Here is a 26,378-nt window from a genome sequence, read left to right on the forward strand (position 1 = left end):
GCGGATCTGGGGAGATTTGGGGGGATTTGGGGGGATTTGGGGGGGATTTGGGGAGTTTTGGGGGGGATTTGGGGAGTTTTGGGGGGGATTTAGGGAGATTTGGGATGTATTTCGGGAGATTTCGGGCAGGTTTGGGATGGATTTCGGGAGGTTTGGGATGGACTTGGGGAGATTCAGGATGGATTTAGGGAGTTCCGGGGAGTTTCAGGATGGATTTCGGGCAGTTTTGGGCAGTTTTGGGGTGCTTTGGGATAAATCGGGGAGTTTCGGGCTGCGCCGGGAGCATCCTGGGGGAAAACAGCACCGAGGCCGCCCAGACCCTGCCCAGCATCGAGGTGGGAGCCGGGAAAAGGGCGCTGGGAAAGCGGGAATGGCGCGGGGTGCGGATTTGGGGAGTTTGGGGGGGATTTGGGGGGATTTGGGGTGGATTTGGGGAGTTTGGGGGAGATTTGGGGGGGATTTAGGGAGTTTTGGGATGGACTTGGGGAGATTCAGGATGGGTTTAGGAAGTTTCGGGCAGTTTTGGGATGGATTTAGGGAGTTTGGGGAGTTTCAGGATGGATTTAGGGAGGTTCGGGATGGATTTAGTGAGTTTCAGGCAGCTTCAGGATGGATTTGGGGCGTTTTGGGCAGTTTTGGGGTGGTTTGGGCAGTTTTAGGATGGATTTAGGGAGATTTCGGGCAGTTTTAGGGTGGTTTCAGGCAGTTTCGGGGTGGTTTCGGGCAGTTTCGGGGTGGTTTGGGGAGTTTTGGGCTGCGCCGGGAGCATCCTGGGGGAAAACAGCACCGAGGCCGCCCAGAGCCTGCCCAGCATCGAGGTGGGAGCCGGGAAAAGGGCGCTGGGAAAGCGGGAATGGCGCGGGGTGGGGATCTGGGGAGTTTGGGGGTGGTCTGCGGGGGATTTAGGGGGATTTCGGGGTGATTTGGGATGGATTTGGGATGAGTTTGGGGAGTTTTGGGAAGTTTTGGGATGGATTTGGGGAGATTCGGGATGGATTTGGGGAGTTTTGGGATGGATTTAGGGAGATTCGGGATGGATTTCGGGAGTTTTGGGCAGTTTTGGGATGGATTTGGGGAGTTTTGGGCAGTTTTGGGATGGATTTGGGGAGTTTTGGGCAGTTTTGGGGTGGATTTAGGGAGTTTTGGGCAGTTTTGGGATGGATTTCGGGAGCTTTGGGATTGATTAAGGGAGATTCAGGATGGATTTGGGGAGTTCCGGGTAGTTTTGGGATGGAGTTGTGGAGTTTTGGGCAGTTTTGGGATGGATTTAGGGAGATTCAGGATGGATTTGGGAGTTTCAGACAGTTTCAGGATGGATTTAGGGAGTTTTGGGCAGTTTCGGGGTGGTTTGGGGAGTTTCGGGCTGCGCCGGGAGCATCCTGGGGGAAAACAGCACCGAGGCCGCCCAGAGCCTGCCCAGCATCGAGGTGGGAGCCGGGAAAAGGGCGCTGGGAAAGCGGGAATGGCGCGGGGTGCGGATCTGGGGTGGGTCTGGGGAGTTTTGGGGTGGATTTGGGGTGGTTTGGGATGGACTTGGAGAGTTTTGGGATGGATTTAGGGAGATTCAGGATGGACTTCGGGAGTTTTGGAGTGGTTTGGGATGGATTTTGGGAGGCTTGGGATGGATTTGGGCAGTTTTGGGATGGATTTAGGGAGTTTTGGGGCAGTTCTGGGATGGATTTGGGGAGTTTTGGGGTGGATCTGGGCGGTTTTGGGGAGTTTTTGGCAGTTTTGGGATGGATTTTGGGAGCTTTGGGATGGGCTTTGGGAGATTCAGGATGGATTTAGGGAGTTTTGGGCAGTTTTGGGATGGATTTGGGGAGTTTTGGGCAGTTTTGGGGTGGATTTCGGGAGTTTTGGGGTGGATCTGAGCGGTTTTGGGGAGTTTTGGGGTAGATTTAGGGAGTTTTGGGCAGTTTTGGCGTGGATTTGGCGAGTTTCAGACAGTTTTGGGATGGATTTGGGGAGATTTCGGGTGGATTTGGGCAGTTTCAGGATGAATTTGGGGAATTCCAGGCAGTTCCGGCCTGGTTTGGGCAGTTGGGGCAGCATCGAGATGGGAGCCGGGAAAGGGAATCTCCCTCCTTTTCCATCCTCTTTTCCCCGATTCCCATCCCCCCCCCGCCCCCTTCTTTCCCCACCCCCCCCCACCCTCCCTCCCAGACCTTTTCCCGCCGTTTCCTGGCTGATTTCCCGGGAATTTCTCCCGCTTTTTCCCGCGCAGCTCCTGAACTGCCAGGGCATCCCGGAGGTGGCGGTCACGGCGTGCCTGGTGTGGAAGGATTGGCCCCACCGGGTGCATCCCCACGGCCTCGTGGGCAAGGACTGCGCCCAGGGGCTCTGCCGGGTGCTGCTGCAGCCCCACACCAACCCCCGGCACAGGTGGGAGCCGGGAAAAACTCGGGAAAAGCCAAAAAAAACCGGGAATTCCGCGCCGCTCCCTGGGAATTTTCCCATTTCTGGGGCGATTTTCGTATTTCAGGGGGCGTTTTTGGGGCGTTTTTGGGGCTCCTTGAGCTCCAGACCAATCCCAAACTCAGGAAAAGTCTGGGAATATCCCTTGGATCCCGTCCTGGTGGAATTCCGGGGCATTTTCCAGGAATTTTCCCATTTTTGCGTCTTTTTCACGGCGTTTTTGAGGCTTTTTTTGGGGGGGATTTTGAGGCTTTTTTTGGGGGTTTTGAGGCGTTTTTGGGGCTCTGCCGGGTGCTGCTGCAGCCCCACACCAACCCCCGGCACAGGTGGGAGCCGGGAAAAACTCGGGAAAAGCCAAAAAAAAACCGGGAATTCCGCGCCGCTCCCTGGGAATTTTCCCATTTCTGGGGCGATTTTCGTATTTCAGGGGGCGTTTTTGGGGCGTTTTTGGGGCTCCTTGAGCTCCAGACCAATCCCAAACTCAGGAAAAGTCTGGGAATATCCCTTGGATCCCGTCCTGGTGGAATTCCGGGGCATTTTCCAGGAATTTTCCCATTTTTGCGTCTTTTTCACGGCGTTTTTGAGGCTTTTTTTGGGGGGGGGTTGAGGCGTTTTTGGGGCTCCTCGAGCTCCAGACCAATCCCAAACTGAGGAAAAGTCTGGGAATATCCCTTGGATCCCGTCCCATTGGAATTCCGGGAATTTTCCAGCGATTTTCCAGGAATTTTCCCATTTTTGCGTCTATTTTCATGAGTTTTTGAGGCTATTTTTGGGGGGGGTTTGAGGCGTTTTTGGGGCTCCTCGAGCTCCAGACCAATCCCAAACTCAGGAAAAGTCTGGGAATATCCCTTGGATCCCGTCCCGTTGGAATTCCGGGAATTTTCCAGGAATTTTCCAGGAATTTTCCCATTTTTGCGTCTTTTTCACGGCGTTTTTGAGGCTTTTTTGGGGGGGATTTTGAGGCTTTTTTTGGGGGTTTTGAGGCGTTTTTGGGGCTCTGCCGGGTGCTGCTGCAGCCCCACACCAACCCCCGGCACAGGTGGGAGCCGGGAAAAACTCGGGAAAAGCCAAAAAAAAACGGGAATTCCGCGCCGCTCCCTGGGAATTTTCCCATTTCTGGGGCGATTTTCGTATTTCAAGGGGGGTTTTTGGGGCCCTTTGAGCTCCAGACCAATCCCAAGGTGAGGAAAAAGCTGGGAATGTCCCTTGGATCCCGTCCTGGTGGAATTCCGGGAATTTTCCAGCGATTTTCCAGGAATTTTCCCATTTTTGCGTCTTTTTCACGGCGTATTTGAGGCTTTTTTTGGGGGGGATTTTGAGGCTTTTTTTGGGGGTTTTGAGGCGTTTTTGGGGCTCTGCCGGGTGCTGCTGCAGCCCCACACCAACCCCCGGCACAGGTGGGAGCCGGGAAAAACTCGGGAAAAGCCAAAAAAAAAACGGGAATTCCGCGCCGCTCCCTGGGAATTTTCCCATTTTGGGGAGGTTTTTCGTATTTCAAGGGGGGTTTTTGGGGCCCTTTGAGCTCCAGACCAATCCCAAACTCAGGAAAAGTCTGGGAATATCCCTTGGATCCCGTCCCGTTGGAATTCCGGGAACTTTCCAGGAATTTTCCAGGAATTTTTCCAGGAATTTTCCCATTTTTGCGTCTTTTTGGTGGTTTTTGGGGTTTTTTGGATCTTTTTGGGTTTGACTTTTCTTTGGGCTTTTTTAACCTTTTTGGCAGATTTTTATGGTTTTTGGGGTTTTTAAAATATTTTTGGTGGGTTTTTTTTTGTTTTTGTAACATTTTAGGCATTTTTTTCGGTGGTTTCTCATTTTTTTATCTTTTTGGTTTTTTTTTTAATTTTTTTGGTGTTTTTTAACCTTTTTGGTGGTTTTTTGGACAATTTCTGGTGTCCTTTTTAACATTTTGGGTGCTTTCTTGGCTTTTTTGGGTGTTTTTGCGATCCTTTTGGTGGGTTTTGGGTGGGTTTTTTTGGGTTTTTTTTTAACCTTTTTGGCATTTTTTTGGTGGTTTTGAGGTGTTTTTTTTATTTTTTGGTGTTTTTTTGGCTTTTTTGGCTGCTTTCCAGGGGCTTTTTGGTGGTTTTTTTTTAACCTTTCCAGTGGCTTTTAGGCGGTTTCTGGGTGGTTTTTTTGATCTCCTGGGTGGTTTTCGGGGCGTTTTTTGGGCGTTTTCGGGCAGGGGACTTTGGGAAGCAGCAGGAAAAATTGGGAATTTTGGGATTCCCGGCAGTTTCAGCAACCTGGGCATTCAGTGCGTGAAGAAGAAGGAGATCGAGGGCGCCATCGAGAAGAAGCTGCAGCTCGGCATCGACCCCTTCAAAGGTGAGCGTTGGCCCCTTTTCCCGGGATTTCCCCGGATTTCCCGGGATTTCCTGGGATTTCCCGGGATTTCCCTCTTTATTCCCTTTTTTCCTGGTTTTTTCCTGTTTTTTTCCCAATTTTTCCTGCTTTTTTCCTGGTTTTTTCCTGATATTTCCCAATTTTCCCTGGTTTTTTCCCTGCTTTTTTTCCTGCTTTTTTTCCTGGTTTTTTCCCTGTTTTTTTTCCTAGTATTTTCCGGGTTTTTTTCCCTGATTTGTCCCGATTTTTCCTGGTTTTTTCCTGGTTTTTTCCTGGTTTTTCCCAATTTTTCCTGGTTTTTTTCCTGTTTTTTTTCTGATATTTCCCAATTTTTCCTGTTTTTTTCCCTGATTTTTTTCCTGTTTTTTTCCCTGTTTTTTTTTCCTAGTATTTTCCGGGTTTTTTTCCCTGATTTGTCCCGATTTTTCCTGTTTTTTTCCTGGTTTTTTCCTGGTTTTTCCCAATTTTTTCCTGTTTTTTTCCCAATTTTTCCTGCTTTTTTCCTGTTTTTTTCCTGATATTTCCCAATTTTTCCTGGTTTTTTCCCTGCTTTTTTTCCTGCTTTTTTTCCTGTTTTTTTTCCTGGTATTTTCCTGGTTTTTTTTCCCTGATTTGTCCCGATTTTTCCTGGTTTTTTCCTGGTTTTTTCCTGATATTTCCCAATTTTCCCTGCTTTTTACCTGCTTTTTTCCCTGTTTTTTTCCCTGTTTTTTTTCCTAGTATTTTCCGGGTTTTTTTCCCTGATTTGTCCCGATTTTTCCTGGTTTTTTCCTGGTTTTTCCCAATTTTTTCCTGTTTTTTTCCCAATTTTTCCTGTTTTTTTCCTGTTTTTTTTTTTCCCAATTTTCCCTGGTTTTTCCCTGTTTTTTTCCCTGTTTTTTTTCCTAGTATTTTCCGGGTTTTTTTCCCTGATTTGTCCCGATTTTTCCTGGTTTTTTCCTGGTTTTTTCCTGGTTTTTCCCAATTTTTTCCTGGTTTTTTCCCAATTTTTCCTGGTTTTTTCCTGGTTTTTTCCTGATATTTCCCAATTTTCCCTGCTTTTTACCTGCTTTTTTTCCTGCTTTTTTTCCTGTTTTTTTTCCTGGTATTTTCCTGGTTTTTTTCCCTGATTTGTCCCAATTTTTCCTGGTTTTTTTCCTGGTTTTTTCCTGGTTTTTTCCTGTTTTTTTCCCAATTTTTCCTGGTTTTTTCCTGTTTATTTTTCCCCAATTTTCCCTGGTTTTTCCCTGTTTTTTTCCTGACTTTTCCTGTTTTTTTCCTGTTTTTTTCCTGTTTTTTTCCTGTTTTTTTCCTATTTTTTTCCCAATTTTTTCCTGGTTTTTTCCCGATTTTTCCTGTTTTTTCCCTGGTTTTTTCCTGTTTTTTTTCCTGGTTCTTTCCTGTTTTTTTCCTGATTTTTTCCCAATTTTTCCTGTTTTTTTCCCGATTTTTTCCTGCTTTTTTCCTGGCTTTTTTTCCTGATTTTTCCTGTTTTTTTCCTGTTTACCATTTTTCCCCATTTTCCCCCCCATTTTTTCCCCGTTTTCCCCACTCCCCCACCTTTTTTCCCATTTTTCCCCATTCCCCCCCCGTTTTCCCCCCATTTTTCCCCCTATTTTCCCCATCTTCCCCCATATTTCCCATTTTCCCCCATTTCCCCCCCGTTTTTCCCATTTTTTCCCCATTTTTCCCATTTTTTCCCCCATTTTTCCCCCCATTTTCCCCATTTTCCCCCATTTTTCCCCATTTTCCCCCCACTTTCCCCATTTTCCCCCCATTTTTCCCCATTTTCCCCCCACTTTCCCCATTTTCCCCCATTTTTCCCCATTTTCCCCCATTTTTCCCCATTTTCCCCCGTTTTCTCCCCGTTTTCCAGCGGGATCCCTGCGGAACCACCAGGAGGTCGATCTCAACGTGGTCCGGATTTGCTTCCAGGCCTCGTTCCGGGACCGCGCCGGGATCCCCCGGAGCCTCAGCCCGGTGCTGTCCCAGCCCATCTTCGACAAGAGTGAGTCCCAAAATATCCCCGAATTACCCCAAAAACCACCCCAAAATGTCCCCAAATCACCCCAAAATTCCCCCAAAAACGTCCCCAAAATATCCCAGAAATATCCCAAAAACCACCCCAAAAATATCCCAAAATTACCCCATAAACCACCCCAAAAAGATCCCCAAGTCGCCCCAAAATCACCCCAAAAAGATCCCCAAAATCGCCCCAAAATCACCCCAAAAAATCCCAAAAGTCGCCCCAAAACATCCCAGAACTACCCTAAAATCACGCCCAAAACATCCCCAAAATCACCCCAAAAATATCCCCCAAAATATCCCCAAATCGCCCCAAAATCACCCCAAAAACATCCCAAAAGTAGCCCCAAAATATCCCAAAAATTACCCCAAAAAATCCCCAAAGATATCCCAAAAATACCCCCAAAATACCCCAAAAATTACCCCAAAAATACCCCCAGAATTATCCCCAAAATATCCCAGAAATATCACAAAGTGATCCCAAAAATATCCCAAAAACTGGCCCAAAATATCCCCCCAAAACATCCCAAAAATATCCCCCCAATCACCCAAAAATTACCCCCAAAAGGTCCCCAAAATATCCCAGAAATATCCCAAAAACCACCCCAAAAATATCCCAAAATTATCCCATAAATCACCCCAAAAAATCCCAAAAGTCGCCCCAAAACATCCCAGAACTACCCTAAAATCACGCCCAAAACATCCCCAAAATCACCCCAAAAATATCCCCCAAAATATCCCCAAATCGCCCCAAAATCACCCCAAAAACATCCCAAAAGTAGCCCCAAAATATCCCAAAAATTACCCCAAAAAATCCCCAAAGATATCCCAAAAATACCCCCAAAATACCCCAAAAATTACCCCAAAAATACCCCCAGAATTATCCCCAAAATATCCCAGAAATATCACAAAGTGATCCCAAAAATATCCCAAAAACTGGCCCAAAATATCCCCCCAAAACATCCCAAAAATATCCCCCCAATCACCCAAAAATTACCCCCAAAAGGTCCCCAAAATATCCCAGAAATATCCCAAAAACCACCCCAAAAATATCCCAGAAATATCCCAAAAACCACCCCAAAAATATCCCAAAATTACCCCATAAGCCACCCCAAAAAGATCCCCAAGTCGCCCCAAAATCACCCCAAAAAGATCCCCAAAATCGCCCCAAAATCACCTCGAAAATATCCCAAAAATATCCCCAAAAAGATCCTCAAATCACCCCAAGATCACCCCAAAAATATCCCCCCAAAAATCCCAAAATTATCCCAAAAATCACCCCCAAATATCCCGAAATTTACCCCAAAAATATCCCAAAAATTACCCCAAAAATCCCCAAAGATATCCCAAAGATACCCCAAAAATGTCCCAAAAATATCCCCAAATCACCCCAAAATCACCCTAAAAATATCCCAAAAATATCCCCAAAAAATCCCTAAATTATCCCAAAAATCACCCCCAAAAATATCCCAAAATTACCCCCAAAAATCCCCAAAGATATCCCAAAAATATCCCAAAGATACCCCAAAAATTACTCCAAAATTATCCCCAAACCACCCCAAAAACCACCCCAAAAATATCCCAAAATTTTGAGTAAAAAAATCCCCCAAAAATCCCAAAAAATTTCGGAAAAAAAATTTGATAAAATTTGGAGTAAAATTGGGAAAAAAAGATGAAAAAATCCCCAAAAAATTCCCCAAAAAATCAGAAAAAAAATCGCAAAAAAATCGCAAAAAACCCCAAAAAAATCGAAAAAAAATCCCCAAAAAATCAGAAAAAAATCGGGGGAAAGAGCGAAAAAACCCGAAAAAACCTGAGAAAGAAAACTTTAAATCAATTTTACAAAAATTCCCTGAAATGCCCCCAAAAATCCCGAAAAAATTCGGAAAAAAAATCTGATAGAATTTGGAGTAAAATTGGGAAAAAAAGACGAAAAAAATCAGAAAAAGATCCCAAAAAATCTGGAAAAAAATCCCGAAAAATTCTGAAACATCCTGGGAACAAATCCATCAAAATTTGGAGTAAAATTGGGAAAAAAAGACGAAAAAAATCAGAAAAAAATCCCAAAAAATTAGAAAAAAAAATCGGGAGAGAGGGGAAAAAGAATCCCAAAAATCTGGAAAAAACTCCCAAAAATCCCAAAAAATTCTGGGAAAAAAATCCGATAAAATTTGGAGAAAAATTGGGAAAAAAGGACGAAAAAAATCAGAAGAAAATCCCCCCAAAATCAGAAAAAAAATCGCAAAAATATCCAAAAAAATTGAAAAAAAATCCCCAAAAAATCAGAAAAAAATTGGGGGAAAAAGCGAAAAAAACCCAAAAAAATGGGAGAAAAAAAATCTTTAAATCAATTTTACAAAAATTCCCTGAAATGCCCCCAAAAATCCCGAAAAATTTCGGAAAAAAAATCTGATAGAATTTGGAGTAAAATTGGGAAAAAAAGACGAAAAAAATCAGAAAAAGATCCCAAAAAATCTGGAAAAAAATCCCAAAAAATTCTGAAACATCCTGGGAAAAAATCCGTCAAAATTTGGAGTAAAATTGGGAAAAAAAGATGAAAAAATCAGAAAAAAAATCCCAAAAAATCGGGAAAAAAAATCGGGAGAGAGGGGAAAAAAGAATCCAAAAAATCTGGAAAAACCTCCCAAAAATCCCAAAAAAATCTGGGAAAAAAATCTGATAAAATTTGGAGTAAAATTGGGAAAAAAAGACGAAAAAAACCCCGAAAAAAATTGCAAAAAAATCACAAAAAAACCCCAAAAAATTGAAAAAAAATCCCCAAAAATCAGAAAAAATTTGGGGGAAAAAGCGAAAAAAACCTGAAAAAATCGGAGAAAAAAAATCTTTAAATAAATTTTACAAAAATTCCCCAAAATTCCCCCAAAAATCCCGAAAAATTTCGGAAAAAAAATCTGGTAAAATTTGGAGTAAAATTGGGAAAAAAAGACGAAAAAAACCCCGAAAAAAATCGCAAAAAAATCGCAAAAAAATCCAAAAAATTCGAAAAAAAATCCCCAAAAAATCAGAAAAAAATCGGGGGAAAAAGCGAAAAAATCCCAAAAAAACCTGAGAAAGAAAACTTGAAATCGATTTTACAAAAATCCCCCGAAATGTCCCCAAAAATCCCGAAAAACTTCGGAAAAAAAATCTGGTAAAATTTGGAGTAAAATTGGGAAAAAAAGACGAAAAAAACCCCCAAAAAAATCGCAAAAAAATCGCAAAAAAATCCAAAAAAATCGAAAAAAAATCCCCAAAAAATCAGAAAAAAATCGGGGGAAAAAGCGAAAAAAACCCGAAAAAATCGGAGAAAAAAAATCTTTAAATCAATTTTACAAAAATTCCCTGAAATGCCCCCAAAAATCCCGAAAAATTTCGGAAAAAAATCTGATAAAATTTGGAGTAAAATTGGGGAAAAAAAGACAAAAAAGTCAGAAAAAAATCCAAAAAATCTGGAAAAAAATCCCGAAAAATTCTGAAACATCCTGGGAAAAAATCCGTCAAAATTTGGAGTAAAATTGGGAAAAAAAGACGGAAAAAATCAGAAAAAAATCCCCCCAAAATCAGAAAAAAAATCGCAAAAAAATCCAAAAAAATCGAAAAAAAACCCCCAAAAAATCAGAAAAAATTTGGGGAAAAAGCGAAACAAACCCGAAAAAACCTGCAAAAGAAAACTTGAAATCGATTTTACAAAAATCCCCCGAAATGTCCCCAAAATGCCCCCGCAGAGTCCACGAACACGTCGGAGCTGCGCATCTGCCGCATGAACAAAGAGAGCGGCCCCTGCACGGGCGGCGAGGAGCTCTACCTGCTCTGCGACAAGGTCCAGAAAGGTACCGCGGGCACCTGCGGGCACCTGGGCACACCTGGGCACACCTGGGCACACCTGGGCACACCTGGGCACACCTGGCGGGCATTTAGGGGGCATTTGGGGGCACCTGGGGGGCATTTGGGGGCACCTGGGGGGCATTTAGGGGCACCTGGGGGCACCTGGCGGGCATTGAGGGGGCATTTAGGGACACCTGGGGGCACCTGCGGGCACCTGGGCACACCTGAGCACACCTGAGCACACCTGGCGGGCATTGAGGGGGCATTTAGGGACACCTGGGGGCACCTGGGCACACCTGGGCACACCTGGGCACACCTGGCGGGCATTTAGGGGGCATTTAGGGGCACCTGGGGGGCATTTAGGGGCACCTGGGGGCACCTGGCGGGCATTGAGGGGGCATTTAGGGACACCTGGGGGCACCTGGGCACACCTGGGCACACCTGGCGGGCATTTAGGGGTCATTTAGGGACACCTGGGGGGCATTTAGGGGCACCTGGGGGCACCTGGGCACACCTGGGCACACCTGGGCACACCTGGCGGGCATTTAGGGGTCATTTAGGGGCACCTGGGGGCACCTGGGGGGCATTTAGGGGGCATTTAGGGACACCTGGGGGCACCTGGGGGCACCTGGGCACACCTGGGCACACCTGGTGGGCATTTAGGGGTCATTTGGGGGCACCTGGGGGGCATTTAGGGGGCATTTAGGGACACCTGGGGGCACCTGGGCATACCTGGGCACACCTGGGCACACCTGGCAGGCATTTAGGGGGCATTTTGGGGCACCCAGGGGGCATTTAGGGGCACCTGGGGGTCATTTGGGGGCACCTGGGGGCACCTGGCGGGCACCTGGGCACACCTGGGCACACCTGGCGGGCATTTAGGGGTCATTTAGGGGCACCTGGGGGGCATTTAGGGACACCTGGGGGGCATTTAGGGACACCTGGGGGCACCTGGGCACACCTGGGCACACCTGGTGGGCATTTAGGGGTCATTTGGGGGCACCTGGGGGGCATTTAGGGGCACCTGGGGGCACCTGGCGGGCATTGAGGGGGCATTTAGGGACACCTGGGGGCACCTGGGCACACCTGGGCACACCTGGCGGGCATTTAGGGGTCATTTGGGGGCACCTGGGGGGCATTTAGGGGCACCTGGGGGCACCTGGCGGGCATTTAGGGGGCATTTTGGGGCACCCGGGGGGCATTTAGGGGCACCTGGGGGTCATTTGGGGGCACCTGGGGGCACCTGGCGGGCATTTAGGGACACCTGGGGGCACCTGGGCACACCTGGGCACACCTGGCGGGCATTTAGGGGTCATTTGGGGGCACCTGGGGGGCATTTAGGGGCACCTGGGGGCACCTGGCGGGCATTTAGGGGGCATTTTGGGGCACCCGGGGGGCATTTAGGGGCACCTGGGGGTCATTTGGGGGCACCTGGGGGCACCTGGCGGGCATTTAGGGACACCTGGGGGCACCTGGGCACACCTGGGCACACCTGGCAGGCATTTAGGGGTCATTTTGGGGCACCTGGGGGGCATTTGGGGGCACCTGGGGGGCATTTAGGGGTCATTTTGGGGCACCTGGGGGGCATTTAGGGGCACCCAGGGGGCATTTAGGGGCACCTGCAGGCACCTGGCGGGCACCTGGGGGCACCTGGCGGGCATTTAGGGGGCATTTAGGGGCACCTGGAGGCATTTAGGGGCACCTGGGGGTCATTTGGGCACACCTGGGCACACCTGGTGGGCATTTAGGGGTCATTTAGGGACACCTGGGGGGCATTTGGGAGCACCTGGGGGTCATTTAGGGACACCTGAGGGGCATTTAGGGGTCATTTAGGGACACCTGCGGGCACCTGGGGGCACCTGGGCACACCTGGTGGGCATTTAGGGGGCATTTAGGGACACCTGGGGGCACCTGGGCACACCTGGCGGGCATTTGGGGGCACCTGGGGGGCACCTGGGGGTCATTGGGGGCACCTGGGCACAGCTGGGGGCATTTGGGGACGTGGCGGTGATTGATCCCAATGCCCATCCCACATTCCCAACCCCGCGTTCCCACATTCCCGATCATTCCCGTTCCCAGAGCGCATCGCGGCGATTGATCCCGCGTTCCCGATTCCCGACCCCACATTCCCAATTCCCGACCCCACATTCCCGATTCCCGACCCCACATTCCCAATTCCTGACCCCACGTTCCCAATTCCCGACCCCACATTCCCAATTCCTGACCCCACGTTCCCAATTCCCGACCCCACATTCCCAATTCCTGACCCCACGTTCCCAATTCCCGACCCCACATTCCCAATTCCTGACCCCACGTTCCCAATTCCCGACCCCACATTCCCAATTCCTGACCCCACATTCCCAATTCCCAATCCCACATTCCCAGTTCCCGATCCCACATTCCCGATTCCCAACCCCACATTCCCAATTCCCGATCCCACATTCCCAATTCCCGATCCCACATTCCCGATTCCCAACCCCACATTCCCAATTCCCGACCCCACATTCCCGATTCCCGATCCCACATTCCCGATTCCCGACCCCACATTCCCAATTCCTGACCCCACATTCCCAATTCCCGACCCCACATTCCCGATTCCCGACCCCACATTCCCAATTCCCGACCCCACATTCCCGATTCCCGATCCCACATTCCCAATTCCTGACCCCACATTCCCAATTCCCGACCCCACATTCCCGATTCCCGACCCCACATTCCCAATTCCCGATCCCACATTCCCGATTCCCGATCCCACGTTCCCAGTTCCTGACCCCACATTCCCAATTCCTGACCCCACATTCCCGATTCCCGACCCCACATTCCCAATTCCCGACCCCACATTCCCAATTCCTGACCCCACATTCCCAATTCCCGACCCCACATTCCCAATTCCCGACCCCACATTCCCATTCCCACATTCCCAATCCCCAACCCCACATCCCATTCCCGCATTCCCGATCATTCCCCCATTCCCAGAGGACGTGGCGATGATTTTCCGGAAGGAGTCCTGGGAGGCGCGGGCGGATTTCTCCCTTATCCCAACCCCACATTCCCAACCCCACATTCCCAATCCCCAATCCCACACTCCCAGTTCCCAATCCCAATTCCCCCGTTCCCGATCATTCCCAGAGGACATTGCAGTGATTTTCTGGAAGGAGTCCTGGGAGGCGCGGGCGGATTTCTCCCTCATCCCAACCCCACATTCCCAATCCCATATCCCATATCCCACATTCCCAACCCCACATTCCCACATTCCCAACCCCCCATTCCCGTTCCCATTCCCAGAGGACATGGCGGTGATTTTCCGGAAGGAATCCTGGGAGGCGCGGGCGGATTTCTCCCTCATCCCAACCCCATATCCCACATTCCCAACCCCATCTCCCACATTCCCAACCCCATATCCCACATCCCAACCCCACATTCCCAATCCCACACTCCCAGTTCCCAATCCCAATTCCCCCATTCCCGATCATTCCCAGAGGACATCGCGGTGATTTTCCGGAAGGAATCCGGGGAGGCGCACGCGGATTTCTCCCTCATCCCAACCCCACACTCCCAATCCCATATCCCATATCCCACATTCCCAGCCCCACATTCCCACATTCCCAACCCCCCATTCCCGTTCCCATTCCCAGAGGACATGGCGGTGATTTTCCGGAAGGAGTCCTGGGAGGCGCGGGCGGATTTCTCCCTCATCCCAACCCCACATTCCCAACCCCACATTCCACATTCCCAATCCCACATTCCCACATTCCCAACCCCACATTCCCGATCATTCCCAGAGGACATGGCGGTGATTTTCCGGAAGGAATCCTGGGAGGCGCACGCGGATTTCTCCCTCATCCCAACCCCACACTCCCAACCCCATATCCCATATCCCACATTCCCAACCCCACATTCCCACATTCCCAACCCCCCATTCCCGTTCCCATTCCCAGAGGACATCGCGGTGATTTTCCGGAAGGAATCCTGGGAGGCGCACGCGGATTTCTCCCTCATCCCAACCCCACACTCCCAACCCCATATCCCATATCCCACATCCCATTCCCAATTCCCAATTCCCAACCCCCCATTCCCGTTCCCATTCCCAGAGGACATCGCGGTGATTTTCCGGAAGGAATCCTGGGAGGCGCGGGCGGATTTCTCGCAGGCCGACGTTCACCGGCAGGTGGCGATCGTGCTGCGCACGCCGCCCTACCGGCACCTGGAGCTGCGGGAGCCCGTGCAGGTGGAGGTGTTCCTGCAGCGCCTCACCGACAGCGTCCGGAGTGAGGGCTTCCGCTTCACCTACCTGCCCCGGGACACCGGTATAACCACCGGGATAACCGGGATAACCCCCGGGATAACCGGGATAACCGCCGGGATAACCGGGATGGGATAGCGGGGATGGACGGGCAGGGGGTGCAGGTGGAGGTGTTCCTGCAGCGCCTCACCGACAGCGTCCGGAGTGAGGGCTTCCGCTTCACCTACCTGCCCCGGGACACCGGTATAACCACCGGGATAACCGGGATAACCGCCGGGATAACCGGGATGAGCGCCGGGATAACCGGGATGGGATAGCGGGGACGGACGGGCAGGGGGTGCAGGTGGAGGTGTTCCTGCAGCGCCTCACCGACAGCGTCCGGAGCGAGGGGTTCCGCTTCACCTACCTGCCCCGGGACACCGGTATAACCACCGGGATAACCGGGATGAGCGCCGGGATAACCGGGATGGGATAGCGGGGATGGACGGGCAGGGGGTGCAGGTGGAGGTGTTCCTGCAGCGCCTCACCGACAGCGTCCGGAGCGAGGGGTTCCGCTTCACCTACCTGCCCCGGGACACCGGTATAACCACCGGGATAACCCCCGGGATAACCGGGATGAGCCCCGGGATAACCGGGATGGGATAGCGGGGACGGACGGGCAGGGGGTGCAGGTGGAGGTGTTCCTGCAGCGCCTCACCGACAGCGTCCGGAGCGAGGGCTTCCGCTTCACCTACCTGCCCCGGGACACCGGTACTGACCGGGATAACCGCCGGGATAACCGGGATGAGCCCCGGGATAACCGGGATGGGATAGAGGGGATGGACGGGCAGGGGGTGCAGGTGGAGGTGTTCCTGCAGCGCCTCACCGACAGCGTCCGGAGCGAGGGCTTCCGCTTCACCTACCTGCCTCGGGACACCGGTATAACCACCGGGATAACCGCCGGGATAACCGGGATAACCCCCGGGATAACCGGGATGGGATAGAGGGGATGGACGGGCAGGGGGTGCAGGTGGAGGTGTTCCTGCAGCGCCTCACCGACAGCGTCCGGAGCGACGCCTTCCGCTTCACCTACCTGCCCCGGGACACCGGTATAACCACCGGGATAACCGGGATAACCGCCGGGATAACCGGGATAACCGCCGGGTTAACCACTGGGATAACCGGGATGGGATAGCAGGGATGGACGGGCAGGGGGTGCAGGTGGAGGTGTTCCTGCAGCGCCTCACCGACAGCGTCCGGAGCGACGCCTTCCGCTTCACCTACCTGCCCCGGGACACCGGTATAACCACCGGGATAACCGGGATGAGCGCCGGGATAACCGGGATGGGATAGAGGGGATGGACGGGCAGGGGGTGCAGGTGGAGGTGTTCCTGCAGCGCCTCACCGACAGCGTCCGCAGCGAGGGCTTCCGCTTCACCTACCTGCCCCGGGACACCGGTACTGACCGGTATAACCCCCGGGATAACCGGGATAACCGCCGGGATAACCGGGATGAGCGCCGGGATAACCGGGATGGGATAGCGGGGACGGACGGGCAGGGGGTGCAGGTGGAGGTGTTCCTGCAGCGCCTCACCGACAGCGTCCGCAGCGAGGGGTTCCGCTTCACCTACCTGCCCCGGGACACCGGTATAACCACCGGGATAACCGGGATGAGCGCCGGGATAACCGGGATGGGATAGCGGGGATGGACGGGCAGGGGGTGCAGGTGGAGGTGTTCCTGCAGCGCCTCACCGACAGCGTCCGGAGCGAGGGGTTCCGCTTCACCTACCTGCCCCGGGACACCGGTATAACCACCGGGATAACCCCCGGGATAACCGGGATGAGCCCCGGGATAACCGGGATGGGATAGCGGGGACGGACGGGCAGGGGGTGCAGGTGGAGGTGTTCCTGCAGCGCCTCACCGACAGCGTCCGGAGCGAGGGCTTCCGCTTCACCTACCTGCCCCGGGACACCGGTACTGACCGGGATAACCGCCGGGATAACCGGGATGAGCCCCGGGATAACCGGGATGGGATAGAGGGGATGGACGGGCAGGGGGTGCAGGTGGAGGTGTTCCTGCAGCGCCTCACCGACAGCGTCCGGAGCGAGGGCTTCCGCTTCACCTACCTGCCTCGGGACACCGGTATAACCACCGGGATAACCGCCGGGATAACCGGGATAACCCCCGGGATAACCGGGATGGGATAGAGGGGATGGACGGGCAGGGGGTGCAGGTGGAGGTGTTCCTGCAGCGCCTCACCGACAGCGTCCGCAGCGACGCCTTCCGCTTCACCTACCTGCCCCGGGACACCGGTATAACCACCGGGATAACCGGGATAACCGCCGGGATAACCGGGATAACCGCCGGGTTAACCACTGGGATAACCGGGATGGGATAGCAGGGATGGACGGGCAGGGGGTGCAGGTGGAGGTGTTCCTGCAGCGCCTCACCGACAGCGTCCGGAGCGACGCCTTCCGCTTCACCTACCTGCCCCGGGACACCGGTATAACCACCGGGATAACCGGGATGAGCGCCGGGATAACCGGGATGGGATAGAGGGGATGGACGGGCAGGGGGTGCAGGTGGAGGTGTTCCTGCAGCGCCTCACCGACAGCGTCCGCAGCGAGGGGTTCCGCTTCACCTACCTGCCCCGGGACACCGGTACTGACCGGGATAACCGCCGGGATAACCGGGATGAGCCCCGGGATAACCGGGATGGGATAGAGGGGATGGACGGGCAGGGGGTGCAGGTGGAGGTGTTCCTGCAGCGCCTCACCGACAGCGTCCGGAGCGACGCCTTCCGCTTCACCTACCTGCCCCGGGACACCGGTATAACCACCGGGATAACCGGGATAACCGCCGGGATAACCGGGATGGGATAGCGGGGACGGACGGGCAGGGGGTGCAGGTGGAGGTGTTCCTGCAGCGCCTCACCGACAGCGTCCGCAGCGAGGGGTTCCGCTTCACCTACCTGCCCCGGGACACCGGTACTGACCGGGATAACCGCCGGGATAACCGGGATGAGCGCCGGGATAACCGGGATGAGCGCCGGGATAACCGGGATGGGATAGCGGGGACGGACGGGCAGGGGGTGCAGGTGGAGGTGTTCCTGCAGCGCCTCACCGACAGCGTCCGGAGCGAGGGCTTCCGCTTCACCTACCTGCCTCGGGACACCGGTATAACCACCGGGATAACCGCCGGGATAACCGGGATAACCCCCGGGATAACCGGGATGGGATAGAGGGGATGGACGGGCAGGGGGTGCAGGTGGAGGTGTTCCTGCAGCGCCTCACCGACAGCGTCCGCAGCGACGCCTTCCGCTTCACCTACCTGCCCCGGGACACCGGTATAACCACCGGGATAACCGGGATAACCGCCGGGATAACCGGGATAACCGCCGGGTTAACCACTGGGATAACCGGGATGGGATAGCAGGGATGGACGGGCAGGGGGTGCAGGTGGAGGTGTTCCTGCAGCGCCTCACCGACAGCGTCCGCAGCGACGCCTTCCGCTTCACCTACCTGCCCCGGGACACCGGTATAACCACCGGGATAACCGGGATAACCGCCGGGATAACCGGGATAACCGCCGGGTTAACCACTGGGATAACCGGGATGGGATAGCAGGGATGGACGGGCAGGGGGTGCAGGTGGAGGTGTTCCTGCAGCGCCTCACCGACAGCGTCCGGAGCGACGCCTTCCGCTTCACCTACCTGCCCCGGGACACCGGTATAACCACCGGGATAACCGGGATGAGCGCCGGGATAACCGGGATGGGATAGAGGGGATGGACGGGCAGGGGGTGCAGGTGGAGGTGTTCCTGCAGCGCCTCACCGACAGCGTCCGCAGCGAGGGGTTCCGCTTCACCTACCTGCCCCGGGACACCGGTACTGACCGGTATAACCCCCGGGATAACCGGGATAACCGCCGGGATAACCGGGATGAGCGCCGGGATAACCGGGATGGGATAGCGGGGACGGACGGGCAGGGAGTGCAGGTGGAGGTGTTCCTGCAGCGCCTCACCGACAGCGTCCGGAGCGAGGGCTTCCGCTTCACCTACCTGCCCCGGGACACCGGTACTGACCGGGATAACCGCCGGGATAACCGGGATGAGCCCCGGGATAACCGGGATGGGATAGAGGGGATGGACGGGCAGGGGGTGCAGGTGGAGGTGTTCCTGCAGCGCCTCACCGACAGCGTCCGGAGCGACGCCTTCCGCTTCACCTACCTGCCTCGGGACACCGGTATAACCACCGGGATAACCGGGATAACCGCCGGGATAACCGGGATGGGATAGCGGGGACGGACGGGCAGGGGGTGCAGGTGGAGGTGTTCCTGCAGCGCCTCACCGACAGCGTCCGCAGCGAGGGGTTCCGCTTCACCTACCTGCCCCGGGACACCGGTACTGACCGGGATAACCGCCGGGATAACCGGGATGAGCGCCGGGATAACCGGGATGAGCGCCGGGATAACCGGGATGGGATAGCGGGGACGGACGGGCAGGGGGTGCAGGTGGAGGTGTTCCTGCAGCGCCTCACCGACAGCGTCCGGAGCGACGCCTTCCGCTTCACCTACCTGCCCCGGGACACCGGTACTGACCGGGATAACCGCCGGGATAACCGGGATGAGCCCCGGGATAACCGGGATGGGATAGCGGGGACGGACGGGCAGGGGGTGCAGGTGGAGGTGTTCCTGCAGCGCCTCACCGACAGCGTCCGGAGCGAGGGCTTCCGCTTCACCTACCTGCCTCGGGACACCGGTATAACCACCGGGATAACCGCCGGGATAACCGGGATAACCCCCGGGATAACCGGGATGGGATAGAGGGGATGGACGGGCAGGGGGTGCAGGTGGAGGTGTTCCTGCAGCGCCTCACCGACAGCGTCCGCAGCGACGCCTTCCGCTTCACCTACCTGCCCCGGGACACCGGTATAACCACCGGGATAACCGGGATAACCGCCGGGATAACCGGGATAACCGCCGGGTTAACCACTGGGATAACCGGGATGGGATAGCAGGGATGGACGGGCAGGGGGTGCAGGTGGAGGTGTTCCTGCAGCGCCTCACCGACAGCGTCCGGAGCGACGCCTTCCGCTTCACCTACCTGCCCCGGGACACCGGTATAACCACCGGGATAACCGGGATGAGCGCCGGGATAACCGGGATGGGATAGAGGGGATGGACGGGCAGGGGGTGCAGGTGGAGGTGTTCCTGCAGCGCCTCACCGACAGCGTCCGCAGCGAGGGGTTCCGCTTCACCTACCTGCCCCGGGACACCGGTACTGACCGGTATAACCCCCGGGATAACCGGGATAACCGCCGGGATAACCGGGATGAGCGCCGGGATAACCGGGATGGGATAGCGGGGACGGACGGGCAGGGAGTGCAGGTGGAGGTGTTCCTGCAGCGCCTCACCGACAGCGTCCGGAGCGAGGGCTTCCGCTTCACCTACCTGCCCCGGGACACCGGTACTGACCGGGATAACCGCCGGGATAACCGGGATGAGCCCCGGGATAACCGGGATGGGATAGAGGGGATGGACGGGCAGGGGGTGCAGGTGGAGGTGTTCCTGCAGCGCCTCACCGACAGCGTCCGGAGCGACGCCTTCCGCTTCACCTACCTGCCTCGGGACACCGGTATAACCACCGGGATAACCGGGATAACCGCCGGGATAACCGGGATGGGATAGCGGGGACGGACGGGCAGGGGGTGCAGGTGGAGGTGTTCCTGCAGCGCCTCACCGACAGCGTCCGCAGCGAGGGGTTCCGCTTCACCTACCTGCCCCGGGACACCGGTACTGACCGGGATAACCGCCGGGATAACCGGGATGAGCGCCGGGATAACCGGGATGAGCGCCGGGATAACCGGGATGGGATAGCGGGGACGGACGGGCAGGGGGTGCAGGTGGAGGTGTTCCTGCAGCGCCTCACCGACAGCGTCCGCAGCGACGCCTTCCGCTTCACCTACCTGCCCCGGGACACCGGTACTGACCGGGATAACCGCCGGGATAACCGGGATGAGCCCCGGGATAACCGGGATGAGCGCCGGGATAAGCATTGGGATAAGCCTCAGGATAACCAGGATAAGCGCCGGGATAACCGGGATGAGCTCCGGGATAACCGGGATGAGCTCCGGGATAACCAGGATGAGGCCTGGGATAAGCCCCGGGATAACCGGGATGAGCCCCGGGATAAACACCGGGATGAGCTCCGGGATGAGCTCCAGGATAACCGGGATAAGCCCCGGGATAACCGGGATGAGCCCCGGGATAACCAGGATGAGGCCTGGGATAAGCCCCGGGATAACCGGGATGAGCTCCGGGATAACCAGGATGAGGCCTGGGATAAGCACCGGGATAACCGGGATGAGCTCCGGGATAAGCCCCGGGATAACCAGGATAAGCGCCGGGATAAGCACCGGGATGAGGCCCGGGATAACCGGGATGAGGCCCGGGATGAGCTCCGGGATAACCGGGATGAGGTCTGGGATAACCAGGATAAGCACCGGGATAAGCACCGGGATGAGCCCCGGGAAAAGCACTGGGATAAGCCCCAGGATAACCGGGATAAGCCCCGGGATAACCGGGATGGGATAGCGGGATAACTGGGAATAAGCACCGGGATAAGCACTGGGATGAGCCCCGGGATAAGCCCCGGGATAACCGGGATAAAGCCTGGGATAACCGGGATGAGCTCCGGGATAACCGGGATGAGGCCTGGGATAAGCACTGGGATGAGCGCCGGGATAAGCGGGATAAACCCCGGGATAACCGGGATGAGCACCGGGATAACTGGGATGAGCACCGGGATGAGCACCGGGATAGCCAAGATGAGCCCCGGGATAACCAGAATAACAGGATTAACGGCAATAACCGGGAATACCGGAAATAACCGGAATAACGGGAATACCAGGAATAACTGGGAATAACTGGAATGAGCCCTGGGATAACCGGGATACCGGGAATAAGCGGGATAACTGGAAATAACAGGAACAACCGGGATAACGGGAGTACCAGGAATAACTGGGAATAATCGGGAAAACCGGAATGATAGGAATACCCGGGAATACCCGGGAATACCGGGATAACGGGAATAACCTTGATGAGCCCGGGGATACCGGGAATACCGAGAATAACGGGGAATGACCAGGATAACCGGGATGAGCGCTGGGATAACTGGGATACCGGGAATCCCGGGAATAACCGGGAATAACCGGGATACCGGGAATATCCGGGAATCCCGGGAATAACCGGGAATAACCGGGAATCCCGGGCTAACCGCGCCCCGCTCTCCGTGTCCCGCAGACGCCTACGGGGTGAAGGTGAAGCGCAAGCGGGGAATGCCCGACGTGCTCGAGGAGCTCTCGGGGGCGGGTGAGACCCCCCGGGAATACCGGGAACCCCCCCCGGGACCCCCCCGGAACCCTCTGGGAACCCCCCGGAACCCTCGGGAACCCCCCGGAACTCCCCCGGAACCCTCATGAGACCCCCCGGGAATACCGGGAACCCCCCCCGGGACCCCCCCGGAACCCTCGGGAACCCCCCGGAACCCTCATGAGACCCCCCCGGGAATACCGGGAACCCCCCCGGGACCCCCCCGGAACCCCTCGGAACCCTCTGGGAACCCCCTGGAACCCTCATGAGACCCCCCGGGAATACCGGGAACCCCCCCGGGACCCCCCCCGGAACCCTCGGGAACCCCCCGGAACCCTCATGAGACCCCCCGGGAATACCGGGAACCCCCCCGGGACCCTCCCCGGAACCCTCGGGAACCCCCCGGAACCCTCATGAGACCCCCGGGAATACCGGGAACCCCCCCGGGACCCCCCAGGAACCCCCCGGAACCCTCTGGGAACCCCCCGGAACCCTCATGAGACCCCCCGGGAATACCGGGAACCCCCCCCGGGACCCCCCCGGAACCCTCGGGAACCCCCCGGAACCCTCATGAGACCCCCCCGGGAATACCGGGAACCCCCCCGGGACCCCCCCGGAACCCCTCGGAACCCTCTGGGAACCCCCTGGAACCCTCGGGAACCCCCCGGGAATACCGGGAACCCCCCCGGGACCCCCCCCGGAACCCTCGGGAACCCCCCGGAACCCTCATGAGACCCCCCGGGAATACCGGGAACCCCCCCCGGGACCCCCCCGGAACCCTCGGGAACCCCCCGGAACCCTCATGAGACCCCCCCGGGAATACCGGGAACCCCCCCGGGACCCCCCCGGAACCCCTCGGAACCCTCTGGGAACCCCCTGGAACCCTCGGGAACCCCCCGGGAATACCGGGAACCCCCCCGGGACCCCCCCCGGAACCCTCGGGAACCCCCCGGAACCCTCATGAGACCCCCCGGGAATACCGGGAACCCCCCCGGGACCCCCCAGGAACCCCCCGGGACCCTCGGGACTCCCCGGAACCCTCATGAGACCCCCGGGAATACCGGGAACCCCCCCGGGACCCTCCCCGGAACCCTCGGGAACCCCCCAGAACCCTCATGAGACCCCCGGGAATACCGGGAACCCCCCCGGGACCCCCCAGGAACCCCCCGGAACCCTCTGGGAACCCCCCGGAACCCTCATGAGACCCCCCGGGAATACCGGGAACCCCCCCCGGGACCCTCCCCGGAACCCTCATGAGACCCCCCCGGGAATACCGGGAACCCCCCCGGGACCCCCCCGGAACCCCTCGGAACCCTCTGGGAACCCCCTGGAACCCTCGGGAACCCCTCGGAACTCCCCCGGAACCCTCCCCGGAACCCCCATGGGACCCCCCGGGACATCCCCAGGACCCCCCCAGGAACCCTCGGGAACCCCCCGGAACCCTCTGGGAACCCCCCGGGACCCCCTGGAACCCCCTCGGAACCCGCCGGGACATCCCCAGGACCCCCCGGGACCCCCCCAGAACCCCCCCCCGGGACCCTCCAGGGACCCCCCCCCCCCCGGGGAATTTCAGGGGGATTTAGGGGAAATTTGGGGGATTTAGGGGGGTTTAGGAGGGAATTTTGGGACATTTTGGGGACTTTGGGCCGCTGTGACCCCTCCGGACCCCCCCAGATCCGTTCGGGATCGAGGCCAAGAGGAGGAAGAAGCCCCCGGGGTACCTGGAGCACTTCATCCCCCTGGGCCCGCCAGGTGAGCACCCCAAAAGCCCCCCAAAATCCCCCCAAATCCCACCTAAATCCCCCCCAAATCCCCCCCAAGTCCCCCCCAAATCCCAAAATCCCACCCCAAAACCCCCCAAACCCCCCAAAATCCCCCCAAATCCCCCAAATCCCACCCCAAATCCCCATTTCCCACCCCAAATCCCACCAAAACCCCCCAAATCCCCCCAAATCCCCATTTCCCACCCCAAATCCCCCCCAAATCCCCATTTCCCACCCCAAATCCCCCCTAAATCCCCCCAAAAATCCCCAAATCCCGAAATCCCACCCCAAATCCCTCCCAAATCCTCCCCAAATCCCCATTTCCCACCCCAAATCCCCCCAAATCCCCCCCAAATCCCCATTTCCTACCCCAAATCCCCCCAAATCCCCCCAAATCCTCCCCAAATCCCCATTCCCCCCCCAAAACCCAAAATCCCCCCCCAAATCCCGCCCAAATCCCCCGAAATCCCCCCCAAAATCCCACCCAAATCCCCATTTCCCACCCCAAAACCCCCCCAAGTCCTGAAATCCCCCCCAAATCCTGCCCAAATCCCCCCAAATCCCCCCCAAATCCCCAAATCCCACCCCAACCCCCCCCAAATCCCCATTTCCCCCCCCAAAATCCCAGATTTGCCCCCCTCAAATCCCAATTTTCCCCCAAAAAATTCCCAATTTTCCCCCCAAACCCCAAATCCCCCCTCACTCCCCATTTCCCCCCCAAAATCCCCAAATTTTCCCCCCCAAATCCCAAATTTCCCCCCCAAATCCCCCCTAAAATCCCCAAATCCCCCCCCAAAACCCCCAAATTCCCCCCTCAAATCCCAAATTTTCCCCCGAAATCCCATTTTTTCTCCCCCCAAACCCCAAATCCCCCCCTAAAACCCCAAATTCCCCCCTAAAATCCCCAGATTTCCCCCCAAAACCCAAAATCCCCCCCTAAAATCCCCAAATTCCCCTTTCAAATCCCCAAATCCCCCCTAAAACCCCAAATTCCCCCCTAAAAACCCCAAATTTCCCCCCCAAACCCCCAAATCCCCCCCTAAAATCCCCAAATTCCCCCCTCAAATCCCAAGTTTTTCCCCGAAATCCCATTTTTTCTTCCCCCAAACCCCAAATTCCCCCCTAAAATCCCCAAATTTCCCCCCCAAACCCCCAAATTTCCCCTCTAAAATCCCCAAATTTCCCCTCCAAACTCCCAAATTTCCACCTAAAATCCCCAAATCCCCCCCTAAAATCCCCAAATTTCCCCCCAAGCCCCCAAATCCCCCCCTCAAATCCCAAATCCCCCCCTAAAATCCCCAAATCCCCCCTAAAATCCCCAAATTCCCCCTTCAAATCCCCAAATTCCCCCCAAAATCCCAAATTTTCCCCCCAAAAACCCCAAATCCCCCCCTAAAACCCCAAATCCCCCCCTAAAATCCCCAAATCCCCCCCTAAAAACCCCAAATCCCCCCCTCAAATCCCCAAATTCCCCCCTCAAATCCCAAATTTTCCCCCAAAATCCCATTTTTTCTCCCCCCAAACCCCAAATCCCCCCCTAAAACCCCAAATTTCCCCCCAAAACCCCAAATCCCCCCCTCAATCCCCAAATCCCCCCCTAAAATCCCCAAATTTCCCCCTAAAACCCCCAAATCCCCCCCTCAAATCCCAAATCCCCCCCCAAAATCCCAAATTTCCCCCCCCCAGACGCCGCTTTCCCGTCGGATCCGGAGCCTCTGGAGCCCCTTCCCCAAATCTTCGCCCCCTTCGCCCCTCCCCCCCCCCTTCCCCCCGTTGTTTTCCCCCCCGGAATTCCCGATTTTTCCGGGCCCGGAGCTGCTGGCGGAGCCGCCCCTCCCCCACCCCCCCGCTGGGGACCCCCCCCCCAATTTCCAGCCTCGTGGGGTCCCACATGTTCCCGGGGGGGGAGGGGTGAGGATTGCACCCCAAAAGCCCCCCTAGATCTCCCCAAAATCCCCCAAATCCCACAAAATCCCGTAAAATCCCCCCCAAATTCCAACAAAATCCCCCCAAATTCCCACAAAATCCCACCCAAAATCCACTGGATTCCCCCAAAATCCCCCTTAAGATCCCCCCAAAATCTCCCAAATCCCACAAAATCCCCCAAATCCCACAAAATCCCATAAAATCCTCCCAAATTCCCACAAAATCCCGCCCAAAATCCACTGGATTCCCCCAAAATCCCCCTTAAGATCCCCCCAAAATCTCCCAAATCCCACAAAATCCCCCAAATCCCACAAAATCCCATAAAATCCCCCCAAATTCCCACAAAATCCCCCAAATTCCCACAAAATCTCCCCCCAAATCCACTGGGATCCCCCCAAATTCCCTCCAAAATCCACTGGGATTCCCCCTAAATCCCCCCTAAGATCCTCCCAAAATCCCCCAAAATCCCCTAAAATCCCACAAAATCCCCCCCAAAATCCACTGGG

At 55.4% G+C, this 26,378-nt stretch overlaps 1 protein-coding gene across 1 annotated transcript in view; it reads left to right on the top strand.

Moving 5' to 3' along the window:
• The window catches only part of RELB (RELB proto-oncogene, NF-kB subunit), a 35,733-nt gene that overhangs the window by 6,341 nt on the left and 3,014 nt on the right, over nucleotides 1–26,378 (top strand). The window contains exons 5-12 of the mRNA XM_068998287.1: nucleotides 2,225–2,382; nucleotides 4,652–4,743; nucleotides 6,617–6,748; nucleotides 10,491–10,595; nucleotides 14,682–14,897; nucleotides 22,115–22,183; nucleotides 23,858–23,935; nucleotides 25,633–25,718. Of these exons, the coding sequence (XP_068854388.1) occupies nucleotides 2,225–2,382; nucleotides 4,652–4,743; nucleotides 6,617–6,748; nucleotides 10,491–10,595; nucleotides 14,682–14,897; nucleotides 22,115–22,183; nucleotides 23,858–23,935; nucleotides 25,633–25,718 (936 nt within the window). The remainder of the gene's footprint in view (nucleotides 1–2,224; nucleotides 2,383–4,651; nucleotides 4,744–6,616; nucleotides 6,749–10,490; nucleotides 10,596–14,681; nucleotides 14,898–22,114; nucleotides 22,184–23,857; nucleotides 23,936–25,632; nucleotides 25,719–26,378) is intronic.

This window comes from Aphelocoma coerulescens, chromosome 34 (genome assembly GCF_041296385.1).
Source record: "Aphelocoma coerulescens isolate FSJ_1873_10779 chromosome 34, UR_Acoe_1.0, whole genome shotgun sequence".
In the NCBI taxonomy this organism is placed as follows: domain Eukaryota; kingdom Metazoa; phylum Chordata; class Aves; order Passeriformes; family Corvidae; genus Aphelocoma; species Aphelocoma coerulescens.